Source organism: Branchiostoma lanceolatum, chromosome 4 (genome assembly GCF_035083965.1).
Source record: "Branchiostoma lanceolatum isolate klBraLanc5 chromosome 4, klBraLanc5.hap2, whole genome shotgun sequence".
NCBI lineage: Eukaryota > Metazoa > Chordata > Leptocardii > Amphioxiformes > Branchiostomatidae > Branchiostoma > Branchiostoma lanceolatum.
In genome coordinates, this window is record NC_089725.1 from 15,713,091 (window position 1) to 15,733,292 (window position 20,202).

Below are 20,202 nucleotides of genomic sequence, written 5' to 3' on the forward strand. Positions count from 1 at the left end.
AAATGCAATACAGGAAGAGAGTTGATTATGAAGACTTTGAAGCACATTACAATGTATACCGGTGATTTTGAGTCTCCTGTGAGAATATCTGAGGTCAAAAGAATTCTTTCTCTGCAAGAGTCAGGGCAGCTTTGTTCCTGGAAGTTAATCTCTGAGCAAATCTAACGGTTGCAAAAACCGTATCCAACTGGCAAAACCCGAGTTGCAATAAAAACTCCTTTTGCCAGTTGGATTCTGTCTTTGCAACCGTTAGATCTGCTTGGAGATTACCTGGAACCTGAAAACTCCATCTTGGGTGGCCCTTATGAAATTTTATCAAGATTCATGTAAATTAAAAGGTGTCTCTATTAAACCTCCTTGGTTGTAGCTGCATGTGTTTCTCTATCTTTCTTTCAAGTGGTAATGCAATTTACTCATTTCTGTATCAGTCATAGCAACATTCATCTCACACGATGCGTACTCATATGTCACACAGTAATACACGGACACATGTGTTAGGATGTGCGCGAGTGCAATGCAATTTACTCATACTCAAGGCCTACTTGTCATGTAGTTTGTGCATGTTGGTCACAAATTTATGCATGGCCCGTGTACAGGTGGTCAGCTCTATAAGAATGCAACAAAGTTCTGGGTTTCACAGAGATCCTTGTCACTGAAGGTTGACATAAAGTAAGACAAGTTTGATGTTTTTATAATAGCACATCAAAGCAGCTAACATATAAAATGAAAAGTTTCTTTCAATGGTTTAAAACATTGAACTTGAGATTATGATCGTGGATTGGTCATAATGTGTTGACAAAGTCTTCATCAACAGGTTGTAGGCTGGACAAGCTTGATTCATATAAAGTTATATGTCCTTTACACATCTTCCTGAGATGCGTAGTTCTGTCCACACACATCATGCATACACAAAACTTGGTACATCCAACCTTAAATACATCCAACCCCAGGCTAATATTCATTGTCCTTGACACCTTTCTGCTCACCACAGTTTGAGGTCCCAGTGGACACACAGCCATTCTCATGATTGAGACTGAATTGTCTATAATCAGCATGGTGCCACCACTAATGTGAGCTCAAGACTGGAAAATTTATGATGAAAGATCATGCCAAATATTGACAACTGACTGTCACAAGTGTATGAGCTGCATTCCATCTCTTCCATATTGTGAACGTTAGCCTTGAATTTAGTAGCACTGTAATCTGTACCCAATAATCTCCAAACTCATTCCTTCTAAGACTCAGTGATTAACATTACCAAGAAATTGCTCTGCTACATCATCCATGCTTGATTGGTGTACTTTGTTATAGCCTGATTTTCCTTGGTGCTGAAAGGAAAGTTTAATGAGTTGGAATGGCTTGAAGGCACAACCGGCTATCCATAGACATTAGGTGTGGAGGCCAAGCCATCCATCATGTGTAATAAGTATTGTTAGCCGGTCCCATCACCTGAGTGGCTGCCACACCATGCCCCTGAGCAGCACACTGGGACTGGTGCTTGTCAATATACATCCCTGTGAGTTGCCTTATCACCAACAACAGACCACCACATGAGCGGCTTGAATCAGATAGACACTTAGGATTAGCTTTTGACCATGATAGTATTTACGTAAATCATGTTTTTTTTACATACTTTTGGGCATGCATCGTTTTGGGCATGCAGGTACAACGTAGCTTAGAAGCAGATGAAACGTTATACAATTAGATTCAAGTTATGCAAATGAAGATTTATTTCTATAATTCCAAATGTTTTCAATAATGTAGGACTTCAATACATGTGAGCTCCTAAATTACACTGTGTTACATATGTAGTTGATGGCAGGTGGAACAAAAAGAATATCAAACAAATAAGAGCCTAATTTGCATAATTAAAATGCCACACCTTAGAGGTAAATGATGGAAATTTCATACTTATTACATGTGTAAGTTGAACATCACCATGCATAGATAATATGAATGTGGTAGTTATTTGCATAAAATTAAAAAAAGCTCTTAACATTTCAGAGGTATGAGGTCACCAAACTCTAGTTCACATTCTGTCTTGGCTGAATTTTTAACTCAACTGTGTTAATGATATCCCATTCTGGTAACTGCTACTGGGTTTGGTAATACTGATCCACACCTCACACCTGCTCTGGTGTGCAGACTGATTGGCAAAGGCCCTGTACAATGGAATCATACCTGCCCGCTTTTGTACCTTAACGTCTGCAAACTGCAACTACATCTTACACTAGTTTGTCTCTGTGCATTGGACCAACCACACAATTAGCTACAACTGTGTGTTCTGACTGGATGGTGTTCATACTTGAAGGTTTTACATTACAATCTCCTTGGATACCAACAAAGCAAGAAATTCAAGGACACTTCAAACCAAAACATAAAGCAGTGGGGATCCACTCAGAATAAGGCAGCAAACATCACTTTCCATTGAGCTGCTGGACTTACAAAACATCTCTCAAGAATATCTTGCTAAAAGGTTGGCCAAGCCTGTGAATATGCAGCTCCTAATGTGGATTCTTTGGCAATCTCAGTCATCAAGTTCCCTTTTAAGTGTGCTTCCAGCAAAGAAACCCTAGCTTTGTGGAGACCTGAAACATGGTAATAGCTACTTTGTGCTGCCTGATCTAATAGTGACTAAAATGGAAGGCTTTCTGGCAGACACATGCATGGCTAACCTGTAATTAGCTTCTCTTTTAATCACAAGCAAAACTTCTAGCAAAATATCATGTACTAGTATTCTTGTTATTTCTTTGACTGTCAGTCCTTTAATACCACAAGAAAGCTGTCAGAAAGAAGGAACGACTCTTTTGCTGGGATTTGTAGTTGCATTTTCTTCTCACAGTGATAAGTATACTCCTCACAAGAGTGCATATCTTTAAAATCTAGTCACTTCTGACATTGTTATATGAATATCTAACAAACAGGCACAACATTGACACATTTATCATATCACATAATAAACTCCAGCTCTCTTGGATACTACTATTTACACATTTTACAATGTTACGGTATTTCCATTCAATATTCAAGGTTGATATCATCTCCACAATCATCAATAATGGCTCAGCCCTTGATCCTTCAGAGAACTGCACAAAACACGGTAGGACGGTACCGTCTATATCCATTTGCAACAAACAGTCCATGTAGTGAGGTACTAATACAAGAGCACTTGCACAACATTACAAACATTAAACCACTATTGAGTAGTTAGTGTGGATGAATTGTAACTTGTGATGCAGGTATAATTAATTACACAAACACAGACAATCGAGTTGTCAGACTACGATGAGGCAACAGATCCATCCACTCTTTCACGTTCCCATTAGCTATCCTCCACATCCTAGAGATATGCTGGACCACTTTAGGGTGGAGAAAAGTTGGGTATGCTGCTTTTAGGTCTCCAACTTCAGTCCAAGCTACATGGGATGGGCGTTTTTACCAGCCCTAGTCTGACAACCTCAGATTATCACCAGTGATGCTGAAGTACTTAATTGTTCTCCACTTCAATCATATATCACATACAAGTGTCGGCAGCTGTACACATGTGCACGCCACAGTACAGCTGACCAAACAAAGAGTAGATACTGTCCATACATATGGATCTTTCAAAACAAGCTACTTTACAACTACTGGTTGGAATGACACAACAGACCACACTCAGGTTGGATGTACAGTAGTTCATGATATGTGCTAATATCTCTTATACCGTGAGGTAACTGCTGAAGTTATTATCTACGCTTCATGGGGGGTGGGCGAGATTTAATATCTTTACACCTTGGAATGTGGCGCTCGGCAGCGGTTTGGTTGAACTTGCGCTGGCAGTATGGGCACTGCTTGTAGTCTGGGTTCTCGCTGCGAGGGGGAGGGGGGAGGTCTGCCACACTCCCACCATTCTTCTCCACTTCTGCCACCTTCTTAGCGTAGCGGATCGCCTGGATGAAATCTTCCCGCTTCTTGCGCCAGTCAGCCTTCTTGCTCTGTAACACAAAGATTTGATATTCAGAAATGACTAGAAATTCAATAAGGAACCAAATGTACAGTACACGATTTGAAGCAAGAGTGACGATATATTGATATCAGCACGATGTTGAGAAGCAAAGGTAGCTAATGTGATCATCATTCCTGTGCTGTAGGTGAGTCCTTTCACATGTGTGCCTGAGGAAGGATGAAATTTATATTGATTACATTGTCTACAGGTTAAAGAACTGTGGGTTCAACCTTGCATGTCCAAGGCCACACCTGCTCTCTGACTTGAAACTAACCCAGACACTAATGAAGTGAGGGTTCTGGGAAAGAACTACGATGATTATTTTATCTATAATTTCCCCTCTGGAGCTGCTTATCAATGCAGGTGTGATACAGAGCAGCATTGCCGGATAGATGTATGGAGAAAAACCTGCTGCTATAGTGGATAAGAAAGACAAATGAAGCCATCGACTCCAAAGCCTACTTGTCATGGAGTTTGTGCATGTTGCCATCTTTGGTTTCCATTTCCAATCCCCATTTTATTTTTGATGAAACCTAGATATTGTACGACAGTACATGAAGTGGCTTCATAGTACCTCTGGCATGCAGGAAGACACCTTCCCAGTACCAAAGAGCTTTGATCGCATAGCAATGATACATTTTTAGCTGATGAAAGGACTGCACCATTTGGCTATTCATTGCCATAAGGCATTGGGTAAAAGCTGTTATTGCCCATTTCTGTTCCAATCTGTCAAGGTGGAAGGACCATTTTAATGCAGTTTTCCAAACCCCAATGCCTGTATAATCCAGAATCAATCCCTAGTTATGTGCTCCAGTATTGCTATCTGTCTCCCTTTATCTATAAACTTGCCGACTGAAGGCCATAGGGATGGATACAAAGTTTTGTCTGATTGCTATGGGGAAATTAGGCACACCTTTGTCAGCACCCAGGATCGAACAGGGTTAATTGGACAGGGAAGGCTGCCCAAAGAACTTTGGACCACACGGAAGGAGGATTAGTGAGCAGTATAGGTGGATGAGCCCCCAGAGTCAGCTTCCAAATACTGGAGTCATCAGTTTGGGTCATGCAGCCCCCCAGGGAGGGGTGAAAGGGAGCCAGGATTACTGACAGGGGTGAAAGGGAGCCAGGATTACTGACGGCAAGCAGGATGTGACATTTCTATGCTGGACAAAGCTTCCTGGTTTAAAATATTGACAGTGGCTTTAATCCTTGTGCGTCGCTGGGACCACCGCAGGAAGGAAATACGATAGCATCAACCTGTCCCCCATCAGTAGAGCGACCATTACTAAAGCGATAAAATTTCACATTTCCACAAACGGAAAGGTCACTTCACAAAGTCTGAAATATGCCCTGGTTGCTATGGCAGGAGGGAATGGGTAGTGCCATTCACCTGACACCAGCAGTTCCCATAGGGAGTCTGCTGGGGGCCAATCTATGGATCTGACATTTTGCTGTTAAAACTCTATGTATAAATAATGGTGTGTCCTTCACATTTCCAGACCATGATATTAACTTTGATTCCCATCTACTAGTAGTTGAAACCATGCCAGTCACAGTGGGCTTCTCAAAGTGAAAGCTGCCAACAGTTCCAACTGTTAATGAGACTCAGAATATCTTCTGCCAAAAGACCCAGCCCATACCATATTGAAATAGGTGTTCTCTCAATTCTTGTTGGCCGCACACTTGAGATGTTCTGGCAACAGTGGCACTGATGAAGAGGGGTAAATGAGGAAGGACAATTTTTGCATGTGATTATTTGTATTGATCTGGGGTCAAACCTACTACAGAGCCAGGGAGGGGATGCAATAAATAAGGGGAAAGGGAGGCATGTTTCACCCCAGGGCAGCTGGGAGGGTACATACAATATACATTCCCCCCTCCTCCATGTCCTGTTCAACAGTTCAGGTGTGTCCAACAAATCTATAAAGTTGGTACAAAATGACATTTACAGGGACACACCAGGCTGTGTAAAAATGTTTGCTTTAAACAAAATCAAACAACTGATAAAGGAGAACACTAAATTCAATAAGGCTCATCTTAGTACGCTGGAAAGGTGGGGTTCCTATTCTTAGCTATAAATATGCAGCCCACGTACTCTCTCTATTTGAAGTTTTAAGTGGGCACACAATAAACAATTACATCCATCACTGGGCAAGGACTCTGTATTGTTGCTGAGTGTCAGCAGCATGGCAGGTGATAAAAGGTGGTCGTGTAGCAACCTGCAAAGTGAGTTATTCATTTGTCATTGCACTGATGTCTTAACACGTACTGAGAGCGTAAGCCTGCCACACCTAGTTAACTGAATGAAGAGTATTGACGTCAGTATCAAGTGTTAACTATCACCACAGTTACAAAGAATCTGTTATGTAAATTTCAAGACATGTATCCATGACAACATTTTGCAGCTCCATCACCAGTACCAACAGCTTCGTGATGGGTCAGCCACATCTATTCAGAGACAAAGGCCACAGAGGTGACGAGGAAAGAATTGATGAGATAGAAGGAGATGGTTGGCCTTTACACTCAGTTCCTAGGGGAGAAAATGGTATTTCCATTGTCCAAACCTATAATTTGATCAGTGCACTGTATCAATTTAATTCTACCTTGGCTCAGATGGTATCAGTTCATTATAGTTTGCTAAACAATGTAATCAGATATCTGATATCATAAATGTATTAAAGATACAGGAGAAATTTGATAAGTTAAATTGGATTGAAATTTTGTCACTAGAGTTAACTCAGAAACCTGACTAGGTTTACATGCAAATCTAGATACCATTGCTTTTACAACCAATTATAGTATAACTATAAGTTATGCAATTGTCATATTTATCCAGGGAAGACAAGACTGGACATCAGCCTAAAACACAGAGATAACATTATAATTGATGAAACAAAGTTGAACAATAAATTAAAAGATCCTCTTGAATCTAAGAAAGACTTACCTTAGGGTCTGGTCTCTTGTCTCTGGGATCTGCATACTTCTCCATCTCTGTTCCCTGTGTCCTCATCTTGGTCGGATCCATGACTTTACGTTTCTTCATGGATGAACAAACCTTTTGGTGCTTGGCCAGTCTTTCAACTGCAAACTTCCTGCCACAATTAGGGCATGGAGTCAGGTTCAAAGACACATCTTCAGAACCTTCTGCTGCCTCAATGTAAAAAGCCAAATCTTCATTAGGTTTTGCTTCTTTCTGATCATCATGTCTTTGTGACTGATGTTCTTTCTTGGGCATTTCATGCTTAACTGGCTTTTCTTTCTGCTTCATCGTGTAAGTGGCATTGAAATTTTGCTCTTCCTTCTCTTTGTTCTGGAACCAATTGTCCTCATCATCTTCTTGCTCTTTGTTCTGATACTGATTGTCTTCTCCATCTTCCTTCTCTTTGTTCTGGTACCAATCATCCTCATCCTCTTCATGTCTGCTGCTGTTTTGTTCATCATTCCCTTCCTCTTCAAGTTCTTTTTGTTCTTCTTCTTCCAACCTCCTCAGTTCCTCTTCCCTTCTTTGCCTCTCTTCTTGCAGCTGTTTTCTCCGCTGAGCTTCCTTCCGTTTTCTTTCTTCTTCTAGTCTTTCTGCCTCTTCATTCTCCCACTTTAGTTTTTCCAGTTCTTCTTGTCTCTGTCTCAGAAGAGCCATCAGTTCTGCTTCCTGTTGCTTTAAAACATCTCTTTTGTTCTTCCTCTCACCTTCATCGGGATGATCTTTGTCTTCAGCTGACACTTTTTCCCCATTATCAGAATGAAAGGTGCCCTCCCTACTAGCAATTCTGTCGCGTTCCTTTTGCTTGATCTTCCCCAGCAGCTTTGCTTTGGCAAAGTTTGTTGGTGGCTGGTCATCAGATTCTCTGGCAGGATTACCACTGTAGCCACCATCATCCTGCTGGTTGCTGTAGTAACCATCATCTTCTGGACTAAACTGTTTCACGTCATTTCTGTCCTGTTTCACTGTTCGTCGGGTTTGTCGTATCTTTCCAGGTCTCTGCTGCACTGGGGGCTTTGGAACAAATTTGAATTCAACATCCTCATCCTCCAGGTCACTTGGAGGGTTGCTGCTGTGGTTACTGGTCAGGTCATCACTTGTTTCATAGTGTCCGTCAAGATCCGGCTGCCGATAGCGATCATCTGCTGATATTGCCTGCCTCTGGATAGGCTGCAGTGGATTCCCCCTGTTGATGCCAGACCAAGGTTTCCGTTCCGCCTCAGGTCCTCTACGTGTACGTGCAGGATTCCAGACTGGCTGTTTACTCTTGTAGCCAAACTGGTTCTGTTGTTTCACCTTGTTCTTATAATGGTGCTGGATGCTAGGAACAGCTCCTCCTTTTGTAGCTTCCAGGCTTCTTCGCTCCTTGAAGAAGTTTCTCAAGGATGTTTGCTGATTAACCTTCTGGAGGGCTGCCTGCTGATTCTTCTGGTAAATGTCGATCATTTTAGCCTCGCGTTCCCTGAGCAGCTTCTGCTGATACTGCTGCTGTAGGACCTCCAGTCGTGACCGGGTGTTTCCTACCAACCTCTGCTGTGGATCCTGTTTCTTCATCTTGTTTGATGGCGCAGGAATCCGTGATGCTGGGACTCTGGACGTGGGCACCACGTGTCGAGGAGGGTAGGGGAACGCTGTGGTCATTATCTAACAACTCCAGGAGTATGGTGGTATCTATCGCCTACAGAAGATAGAAAAAAATCCTTGAGGTCCTTTACACTAAGATGGAATCCTTACGTTTCTAGCACTTAGTCATTAGCAAACAATACACATTGATTACTACAACTGCACTTCTTTGCAAGAGCAATTATCATCTTTTGTACAAGTGATGCCCCCCTGGTAAGTGCCAACTGGTCCAATTCCCTCTATAAACACATGATAACACTCCCTATTTCCTAAGATAACAAAGCAGCTGAATAATCACCAAGGAACCAAGGACATCACTGATACAGAGAGTTTCCAGTTTCCCAAACTGTTCTGAACATGGTCCATACAATTTGGAACAGTACTTCTTGAAATCGGGAAGATGGACAGATACATGAAAGTCCTCTTCATACCTCAGATGCTAAATTACAATACCGGGGTAGCACAGATCAACTACTGCGAAGCAACATATCGTGCCAACCTTTATGAAAGATCCTTGTCACATCAATACAATCAAACATGCTGCTTTTATCTAGGTTTCTAAGGTAATTCTTCTGTACAAAAAAAATTGCGTGAGTTCGCGATGTCCCAGGGGAAAGATGGAGAGGTCCCAAAGGACTGTTTGATAGGATGTGGATGTAGATCACGCACCCCTACATTTGTCAAGGCAGGAAAGCTAACTAGTTTACTACACGTGTGTTCTCACAAAAATCTTATCTATGAATTGAACAAGAATAATCGTGAGACTTGTACGTTATATTTGGTCGCCTAAGGTATTTCCCTGCTGAAACTACACCTGATCATTTCCCTACTGACCCGAGGTCAAGGAGCCATGTCTGGTGCGACACAATGAAACGTCACAAGGCTGTACTTGAAAACTAGAATGGTTTAGATCTAACGTTACGTTACCATACGTTAGTAGACTCAAAGGAAGAGACCATTCTGGTTAGGAAAAATAAGGTTTGGTTCACTTCTATACTCGTCTTTACTAGTATCTTGTTGTTCTTCTACAACATCTACCCGGTAGCGGGACTGTTCAGGTCTCATCACAGGTCAGATCCTGAAGGAGACTGTTGTGTCTGACAGGATCACAAGCTGTTGCGCGATTATGTGTCGACAGAAGGTACAAAACATACCAGTTAGCAAACGTAGACTCACCTCAGCTCTGTAGACACCTTGTTTCTGTCTTCGTAGATAACGCAGAAACAGCCTTTTCTTAGGAAACCGATCGAAAAATATGCATTGCCATCAACCTAATCCTCCTCAATTTACAGTAGCTGTTGTTGTTGTAAGCCGGTGCCTGTTGACACAGCTGCCAGTGTTCCTCCGCATACAGAAAATAAACCAAGAAATCACTGTGTCTACGTGAAAAATTCAAGCATAAGATGGAGTTAAAAGTGACAAATCAACATTTCAAAACATATTTTTGCTCTGAATGCTTCAAATACGATCAAAAACGGTGCTTTATAAATCAAATGCGTATTGATATTTTAGCTGGCGATTATGTTTTTTCAGCTCCTTGGTGATGTTATAAACATGTCAAAGGTCGATTCAACAGAGCATGCTGGGAAGAAAACATGGCGGACAATAGTCGTGGGGAGGGCGCAATTTTCGAATTCCAGTCTTTTTCGTCTGCTTCCTCGCGTTCTTAGCACCCCGCCTTAACGTCACATCTAAATCTTAACGTAACGAAACGATCAAAGCCTTCCTGATAGATGATCCGACCGTTAGATCCATCTGTTCGCGCCCAGCTCCGTTCCGGGGTGTCGGTGCCTTCTGTAGCACAGTGCGTGGAGGAATTGGTTCTCAACAGCTTGGATGCGGCAGCAACATGTATCGCTGTTCGGATCGACTTGGAAAACTTTTGGATACAGGTGTGCTTTTCATACAGATATCTATTTTCACAAGGAATCGTGATAGTTAGTCGATATTACGTTTTTTCTGATGTTTGTTTACATTTTTGACAGCTGTTATGAGAAAATATTTCCATCTTTCCCAGGTTGTTGACAATGGGAACGGGATACCCAAAGACCAGCTGACCATAGTCGGAGAGAGATATGCTACCAGCAAATGCCACACAGTCACTGATCTGGAGAATCTGAACTTCTTTGGGTACAGGGGAGAAGCACTGGCCAGTATAGCCCAGGTTTGTGCTGTATTGGAGATTGAGTCACGACATAAGGCTAGCACCAAGGTCAACAACAAGGTTTTCCGACATGGCAAGGTTATCAGTGTCTTTGAGTCAAAAAGTCACAGGCCCACCTGCGGGACAACTGTCACAGTGCACAATGTGTTCCACAACCTTCCAGTCAGACAGAAGTTTGTCTCTGTATCACTGGAGCGGGAGCGAATCAGGGAACGAGTGGCCGCCATAGCCTTGATCCACCCCGGTGTGTCGTTCACACTGCGGCATGAAAACTTAGGTGGTAAATACCTCCAGACGCACAAGACCAACTCATTGGTCTCATGCTTTGGTTCCTTGTTTGGAGCTAAAAAGTCCTTGTCTCTGAGGGAGGCTTCTCACCAACACAAACAGTTTAACATCTCTGGATACATCAGCAGAGAGGGTCACAGGAACAAGGACCTGCAATTTCTGTACATCAACAACAGGCTGATCCTGAGGACTAAAGTGCACAAGTTCTTAAACCTGCTGTTGTCCAAGTCAACAGTGGTAAACAGACGGGCAGGCCAGTGGGAACCACGGACACCTACAGTCAGAGATAACACTGCTGCTGATGCCTCAAGTCCAGGGAAACAAAGAGATTATTATGGGATGTTTGTACTGAACATCACCTGCCCATTGTCAGATTATGATGTATCTCTGGACCCTGCAAAGACTCTTGTTGAATTCAAGGAGTGGGAGGCGCTGCTGACCTGTGTGCAGGACATGGTGCATAAGTTTTTGAAGCAAGAAAACCTGACTATGAGTCTAGACCTCAATGTAGGAGAGCAGATGGGTAGTCTTTTGCAGGATGAGGAAATTACCACCAGGGAAGCCAGCCTTAGTAGTAGTAAGCCAGCAACAGCAGGTGTGGACCTACAGAAAGTGACAAATAACAGTGGTGTGGACTATGGAGATGGCATCAGCACTCTCAACAGTAATGCTATACTCCACTCTAAGACTGTCAGCCGAATATCGCATACGCAACCTGGCAGCCTCTGTCGCACAGAAGGGCATGCACATGTAGATGATGCTAGTACTGAGGAAGGCATATATAAGGCTTCAGCACAGGAGTCACATCAGTTGTGCACATCACGTAACATGGAAGAAGTAAGTCAAGAAGGCTACCTAGTGCCAAGTGAAGACAAGCAAGTATCTATACATACTGACCTTGAATCGCATGCAAAATGTCCAACCAGTGTCCAAAGGGAAAGCAAGGAAGTGGAGGTTGCATCTGATGAAACAAGTGGTATGGATGACAATATGGATGATACTTTTGACTATGGTCCAGCTGTCCGTCAAGGCTGCTCCAACAAAGACTTGTCTACTACAAACAACCTGAATGACTCCTGTCTTCAGGTAAATGACATACAGCCACTTGTAATGAATACTGATGTGGAATCATCAACTTTTGCTTCTGTACCTGTTCCAGATTTTATTAGCCATGATTGCCAAACAGTAGCTGACAGCAATGACATTGATGGTAGACAAGAAGTCATTGATCCTCCACTGAAACAACTTTTTACATGTATCAAAGCAACCCGTTCCTCTCTAGATTTCAAGGAAACCAGAACTGTTTCCAGAAGTGAGCATTATGACTCAGTTGTAGAGCTGTATGATGAAGGAAGAGCAGCAGAGAAATCTTGTTTGCCCAAATTTTCAAAGACTGCCAAGATCACCTTGAGTGGAAAGAAACTACCGTCCTTATCATCAAAACTGTCCAAGATGGCTAATATCTCCACTGATGATGGCACAAATCATGTCAGGCCATCTTCTATTGACCTCAGAAAAGATACCTTACCTCGAGTAGATCCTAGTCACCAACAGAAATACCATGTAAGGCTTAACGCAGCTTTGGACAGCACTACAAATTGCATCAGGAATGGAAACAATGATCAGCATTGTGGACTTGTAGCCTTAGATAGAGCAAAATCAACGAGTTCCCTTGGGTTGTTCAAAATGTCACAAGCAGAGTTGGTGAGAACAGTACAATGTCCTGGAAACACTGATAAGTCCTTTGAAAGTAACACCTCAAAAGGCATACTTAAAGAGGCTAGGAGAAGTCCAGCGTCCATATTGAAAAATGACAGTACCTGTCACTCTGGCAGTGGGGTTGTCACGAGTCCGAGTGTATGCCTCAACAAAAGTAGCTGTACATTCACCCCCGCAATCTCCCTGAAAAGGTCCTACTCACAGCTGTCCTTACAGAAGCTTTCCAAGAGGTTGAGACCATATAACGGTGATGCCACTCTCCAAAAGCATCTTTCAGCAAGGCACAAGAGTGAAGAGCAAAGACTCTCATCGGACACTCAGAGAGATGTAATGAAAACGGAAGGTGAAATTGAGCAAAAGCCCAAACTATCAGTTTTCAAGGCACCACACGTGAAAAGTTTGACAGCTGAGAATGTGAAGGATAATCCCAAGATTCATAAAGACATTGGCACCAAATCTGCCATGAACCATGAAAGTAGTGAAAAAAGCATGAGGAACCTTGTCACTGGCTACATACATGTATCAGGAGACAAGTGTTCCATGCCCTGTAGGGTTGATGACCAAGCAGAGGTGAAGAGGAAATTTGTGACATCTGAGAACTTATTGGAAACCCCAAGTAAAGTTCTGCATCAGAGAGCACACCAATCTGATGGTGTAAAAACACAAGAAGGTCCTAAAGCTGAATCTGCATTGCTTCTTTTGCCTGGAAAACTAGAACAGAGAAGGGAGGAATACCCCCCTAGTCATACAGAAAGTTTATATGTAGCAGCAATGGGATGGCAAGGTGTCAATGAAGTGACCTATGAGTCCCAAGGTCAGAGGCATGAAGTACCAAATCATCTTGTAGACACAACTGATGCCATGTTGTATCATCCTGATGCAAGTGTAGATGTGAAAGAGAACCTGAAAACCGTTACCAAAGATCTAAGATGTAAGACTTTAGATTTGATGCATACTCCTATGGAACAGGGAATGGAGAACAGTCTTGCTAGGTCTGTTTCTTCCCAAGACAAAGATTCAGAGCTACAACAGCCCAGATCCCTATCTTCAGATGAAACAGACACATTTGTCTTCTCTCCAAAGGCCACATTCAAGAATGTCAGTATGGAATCTGCCTTTCCCACTGAGAGATTTCAGGAAGATACTGGTAGTAATTATAAGGAACTCCTGTGTATCAGTAATAACATCTATAAGATTGACAGCCAGCCCATGAATTCAGCTAGGTACCTGGGAGTAAGGAGAGAACTTTGCTCTTACAGCAGCTCCAGTGAAAAAACTGTCGAGAATGTATGGCACACGAGGAATAACTTTCAGGAATATAACAAAGAGTCCAATGTCCAAGAAGAAAATACAGAAGTCCCCAAATCTGTCTGCAACCAGCAGGAGGCCAACAGAGACAACTGTGGAGGGATGGTAGTGGATAGTGCTGGCTTGTGTGGGGCTGAAAAAGTCTGGAACCAGGAACTTACTGAAAAGCTCAAAGATGATCATGCAAACTTGGAACAGGGACTTGAACAGATTGTTCCAGTAAGTAAGAAGTCCATAGATTTATCATGCCAGCCAGCTGAGCATGGTTCTGCGGATTCATCAGTTGAAGATACCAGGAACAGTCTACACAATAGGGAGTTGTGTAAAGACAGGCAATGTGCCCAAATGAGTAGTCTTTATAATCCAAACCTAGACTATGCAGAAATAGCAGCAAGGGCTGTAACGTCCAGACAGCATAGCGACTTAAGCCCTGATGTCATCACATCGTCTTTGGGATGCCACAGTAAGATAGAAATGGTAAGGGATAACAGCATGGATGAGAACTGTAGCATGGATGGCTTGGAAAACATTGCTGATGCTGTTGAAAAAGACTGGACTACACATGAAAAAGAGAGGAACTGTGAGATATCTAGTGAAAATGGAAATGAGCAAAATGTGGTTGAATTACATAAAACACAGGAAGCACTATGCAAAACAAAAGTAACAGAGTCAGACTCAGAGTTGACAAACACAACTAAGCAGTATAGCCCAGGACACTGTGGTCCATCATCGGGTGGTGTTGACTTCAGGAAGGTCAATGATGTGTGGGCGCAACAGTTTGACCAGGCACGTGGGGTGGAGGTGTATGTGAACCTGATGACTGGACACACCCAGCTGGACTGTCCAGAGGATGACAAAGAGGACATAGGAGCCAGCAGCAGTATGAATGTTTCCATGTCAGCTGGAGGTGTGTTCACATTGTTTTGTCGAGTCATTTGGATTAAGTATAGTTGGCTTATATAAATTTTACAGTACCTTGTTTATCAACAGAGTGTGATTATTTTATCGTCCCTGTGTGAATAACTCGTACTTAGAGCATGGTTTTCATTTAGAACATCCTCTTATTGTTGTCAACTTTTCATGTACTATGGACAGTGCCTTTCTTTTAACGACAGGAGATAAGAAATGGAGAGGCACTGCACACCCGTTCCTGACCCATAACGCCACCCCTTTCCTACCTCGTGGTAAGAGACCTTGTCAAGACGTAGACATGCCCTCCACCTCCAGTACCCAGCATGCTCTGGGTCAGATGTTGGCTGCTCACCGGGTAGAACAGGAAGAGGAGGGGGGGTCAGGGGTCAAGTGGAGGGACAGAGTACCAAATGAACCAGGTGTGTAAATGATGTCTTGAACATTTCTTTTTATAATCGTCCTTACTTAATCTAGTGTATATTGCAGTTTTTCCAGTTTTACTTTGTTTTAACCAAAAAAAGAAAGATATTTTATATTTTTCCAGATGAGAGTGATAACGAGGAGAGTGTAGCCCAACTGTGGGACAGCTGGGAGAACCCAGTGTTCTCCAGGACAGAGCAGGTCAGTACAGCAGTGGAAAATCTTTATATTACTAGTAATCAAGTTTCCTTCTTGCAACCCCATTTCTTTCTAAAATGTCAAGTTTTCCATCTCCACAACATAATTATTACGAGCAACAAAACTGTGAAACATCTTTTCACTTGCCCACTGTCAGAGCATCCTGAACGTAGCAGCAGGGACAGGAGGTACAGCCAGAGTCCGCTCAGTCATGCAGCCATACAGGTTCAGCAGGGAGATGCTCCACAGCATTCAGGTCAGAGATGAAACAATAACTCTTATGTGCTGTCAGAACAGAAGTTTATGCTTTAACAAATATATACTAGTGTCCCAACCATGTTTACCTTTAATGTAGCTCAGACATTGTCTGCTTTGTATTCCTACAATACGCAATTTTGTAAATTGACATGTGCGTGTAATGTAGAACAATGCAGATGCCAGCAATGGTTGCAGTTTTGGAATGTCAGAGTAACTCTTCTCTCCTCAGTTTTTTTAGTTCATGACCTATTTTTTTCTGGTGATTTTTCTCTAGATTATTGGCCAGGTGGACAACAAGTTTATTGCCTGTATGATGAAGAACAGTGCCCACAACTTCACAACCACCTCAGTTCCAAACCTGTTGGTGCTGATTGACCAGCACGCAGCTCATGAGAGGGTCCGACTGGAGAAGCTTCATGATGGTTAGAATATGCTTAGTTGACAAGTATATTGCAGTAGACAATGTAACAGACATTTTCTCTGCCACACACAGCACATATTAGTGGTACATGTATCAGGCACTACTTGTATGCAATATAACAAATCTAATAATACCCAAATTTGATCCTCGTCATTTTTTGTATCTTTTCCTTTCTTCAAAGGCATTTCTTCCCCTCTGTTATCTACTATTTCATCTCAAGCTCCATCCTTCCATGTCATCAATGATCTAAAGCTACATTCCTTATCTACCGTCAGACCTGTATGAACCTGACCCTGGCAGCCCACACCAGCACCTGAAGTTCTCCCATGTCATCCCCCCTCTGGAGGTCCCCCTTCCTGCAGAGGAGCTCCGTCTCCTCCAGGCCTATAAGCCAGCCTTCCAGAGGCTTGGAGTGAACGTCAGCACTGACAACAACAGGACGAACACAGCCATAGTGAGCAGCCTGCCCTGCTGTGTGGTGGAGAGGGAGTACAATGAAAGGAAGAGAGGCAGACTAGCAGTAGCTGTGGAACTGGTGGAGGTGAGGGAAGTTTGCCATCTATTTGAGACCTTGTTTAAGATATGGTATCAATCAGTGATGTGTATTGTTCTGAATTCCATACAGCACATACATAGCTTGTACATACTTGCATACATAGAAAATACTACAGCAGCTAAGCACCATCATTTTTACAACAATGTACCATACTGAGTTTGTTTCTTAAACATGAATATTATTTTCACCACTATAGCCTTTATGTTCACTTTGGGTATTATCGCATCCTAAACATTTTCAAGTTGTCATTCATTAGTGTAACTGAATCTCTAAGAGTCTGAGTTATTTGTCTTCCTCCACAGAGCCTCATAAAGGAGCATCTTGAGGTAGGGTTTGCTTTTCTTTATGTTTTTCCCCAATATCAAGTCTGACTAGCTGTTACCAGGAAAATGCCTCTTCGCCTTGGCATCTGTCGGTACCTTGTGTTTTATGTAGCAATAGCAATGGTCTGTTTAATCACCCACACTGATGTGAGCCATCAAAGTATCCAGTGTATGAGATGAATCAGCTGATATTGGTGCGTGCCCTTCAACAGGGTGCCACATTAGCATGATAAAAGGTCATTCTGATGGAACCAGACCTTAGATAAGATAAGATAGACTCCATTATACCAGTCACTGCCACCTGCCTATTCACTATGATGTAAGATCTTGTCTTTGATATAACAGGATGGGTTCATTACAGAGTAGGTAAAGAACAATATAAAACTATGATTGCAACTTTTTATAGACCTCTGGTTGCCTTTTCTATTTTTCAGTACTATTTGTTTTATTTCAATTTTGGACATCTGTATCATTTGTTATCCACTGTTCACCCCTGAGCTGTAGCTGTGTAAATTAGATTTGAAGGTAACATGAAAAATGTATGATGTCCTTCAACTAGCTTCAACTATGTGTATGTGAGTCATTTATTTTGACAGTGTGAAACAATAGGTAATGACTCGTGTGATGTGTGCCTATCTAGTTGTTGAAGACTACAGATGGCGCAGGTGCCACACTGCCTCATACTCTCCACAGGATCCTGAACTCACAGGCCTGCCATGGTGAGCACTTTTGTTCTAATGGGAGGAAAGTCTGCTGCAAAAATATGTGCTTTTAAAACATATCAATTGTGCCATCCAAAATATGTCTGAGCACCAATAGAATTGTACCTGATAACATTCATATATCAGGGTATCTATTGCCATGTCCTAAATCAGGCAACGATATTGTATTGGACTGCACCCTGTGTCATTGGTCATGCTGGGCCATGCAGTTTGTCTTCATAAATGTCAACATTTTGAGTATAATGGATTAAAGTATTGGGTTTCTTGCACTGATGCACCTTCTTACCTTCACCTTCCAAACTTTAAGAGACAACAGGCACATATGTCAGGAAGTATGTGTAGGAACATCAAACAAACTTGATTCCCAATATCTCAAACACTGCACAAAGGGCCAGATGATGTCTGGCTCCTCCCAAAGTACCACCCCCAGGCCCCTCCCCCTAAAAAGTTGTAGATGCTATAAAGAATCTTGAACAGGCACCATTAAATTCTGAGCACCCAGATTACAACCTGGGCTGCTGCAACATGAACACAGAGTCACAGACTCTTGATCTGGGCCAGTTTTCTGGTATCATTTCTCTTCAGAGCCTGCATCTCTGAATTGGCAACATCACTTTATTATTAATTTTGTGTAGTAAGCCCTGTGGCAGGTCTATTGCTGCCTTAAGTTGATTAATGACTGTGGTGATTAATGACTGTGGTTTGAATAGTATTTCTGATGGTAGGATTAGTTGTTCAGTTGTTGTTGTAATATAAAAATATCTCTTTTCTGCCTCCCTTACAGCACCTGGCCCCAATCTATACCAAGCATTTCTCATTGGGCACCCATCCTTACCTGGAACACCTATTCCCAATAGGCTTAAAAGTACACTGGAAACTGCAAAAACCCAATGTCTAATTTGTGTAATGTTCCAGTTTCATGAAGTCCTTGGTTTGATGTTGTGTTTTCTGATCAGGTGCCATAAAGTTTGGGGATCCACTGCAGGAGGCTGACTGTGCTGACCTAATCAGGTGCCTGTCTAAATGTAACCTGCCCTTCCAGTGTGCCCATGGGCGACCCTCTCTCATCCCCATCATCGATCTCGCTTCCCCACTACCAAAGGAGGAGCAACACCAGGTAGGTTTAGTCTTCATTCACATATTTCAGGAAGACCTGCTATTAGAAATTAATGACCCAGTATGGTCCAACCTGTTCACAGGTTACAGTTAATTGGGTATTACATATTAATAGCCTTGCCACACATACAAAACCTAAAGACATTTTGGCTGGAAGTGGACAGTCTGACACAAATGATGGCATTCATATTGAGTTTTCATATGGCTGAATGTTGAGCTTTTACTTCTAGAAACCTCAAATTTTTCAATATTTGAAATTTTACCCATCACAAAATGTAGCAGAGACATCTAGCAAAATAATGGAAAACTGCAATGACAAGAAATAGGGCCATCTGTCTGTCTTCAGAATATTGCAGCTATTCTAACTGTAAGCTGTGTAGGTAGATGTTAATTGTCCCATTGCCATTCTCCCATGGACAGGTATGCAGCAGACCTAATCTGTGGAAACTCAAGCACCGCATAGCATTGGAAGGGAGTCAACATTCCCACCGTGAGGCATTACAAGAGGGACAGAGTCTGCTACAGGAGAGCTAGGCCAGGGCCTGAGCTAGGCATGGGCAGATCATGGCTTATCAAAGTACTGCTGAATGCATCATTAAGTTATCCAAAAATACAAACACAAGACACTGCACAACATGTGTGTCATGTGTATCGAAGTGCATGCTAGAGAGACTATTTAAGCATTTATGCATTCATTTTATGCCTTGACATGTGATAAGCAAGTGTCAAGTGAGACATACAAATACTGCCACATTTTTAGTGGTAGCACATAAACTGCTCATATACATGTATATTGACACTAGTCTCACAGAGCAGTTCTCAATGCAAATTCTCATGTTTTTCAGGAAGTAACTTTTGGCAGGCATTCTTTGCATGTAGTGGCTGTAAGAAAATAAAATTCGTCAAATGCAAAACCACCCTGAGATCTGTCAGGCTAACCCTCGAAGTTGAAGTCTAGATGGTATTTATTCATTAGATGTTATTTGTTATGCACAGTTTTCATAAATTTATACTGTTCATGACATATGTTTTATGCATGCATTATTCACTAGTTTTAACTTATTATCTCAGTGTTCTGTATGGCTGACCCATTGTCCTGAATCAGAGTGGTCTGTTTCATGGGCAGTTTCACGTGGAAGTAAAAAAACACTCTCCATTGTGGAGTGGATTGAAGATAACATCTGGTTTGTATTTTCCTGATATTGA

At 42.3% G+C, this 20,202-nt stretch overlaps 2 protein-coding genes across 3 annotated transcripts; one reads left to right on the plus strand and one right to left on the minus strand.

The window, feature by feature from the left end:
- Positions 1 to 494: 494 nt before the first annotated feature.
- On the minus strand, positions 495 to 10,043 carry LOC136432866 (caldesmon-like). Its single transcript, XM_066424443.1, has 3 exons — positions 9,768 to 10,043; positions 6,933 to 8,646; positions 495 to 3,977 (listed from the first exon to the last, which is right to left on the minus strand). Exons 2-3 carry the CDS (start codon positions 8,607 to 8,609, stop codon positions 3,729 to 3,731), a joined length of 1,926 nt encoding a protein of 641 aa, XP_066280540.1. The 5' UTR covers positions 8,610 to 8,646; positions 9,768 to 10,043; the 3' UTR covers positions 495 to 3,728.
- A 108-nt stretch (positions 10,044 to 10,151) lies between these two features.
- Positions 10,152 to 20,174, plus strand: LOC136432865 (DNA mismatch repair protein Mlh3-like). Of its 2 annotated transcripts, XM_066424441.1 has the most exons (11): positions 10,152 to 10,483; positions 10,609 to 14,977; positions 15,186 to 15,401; positions 15,527 to 15,603; positions 15,758 to 15,856; positions 16,133 to 16,280; positions 16,555 to 16,820; positions 17,138 to 17,161; positions 17,799 to 17,877; positions 18,837 to 18,997; positions 19,417 to 20,174. In XM_066424441.1, exons 1-11 carry the CDS (start codon positions 10,325 to 10,327, stop codon positions 19,528 to 19,530), a joined length of 5,712 nt encoding a protein of 1,903 aa, XP_066280538.1. In that variant the 5' UTR covers positions 10,152 to 10,324; the 3' UTR covers positions 19,531 to 20,174. The 2 variants fall into 2 exon arrangements, with proteins under 2 accessions (XP_066280538.1, XP_066280539.1); XM_066424442.1 differs by lacking the exons at positions 17,799 to 17,877; positions 19,417 to 20,174 and having other exon boundaries at positions 18,837 to 18,954.
- Positions 20,175 to 20,202: the final 28 nt, after the last annotated feature.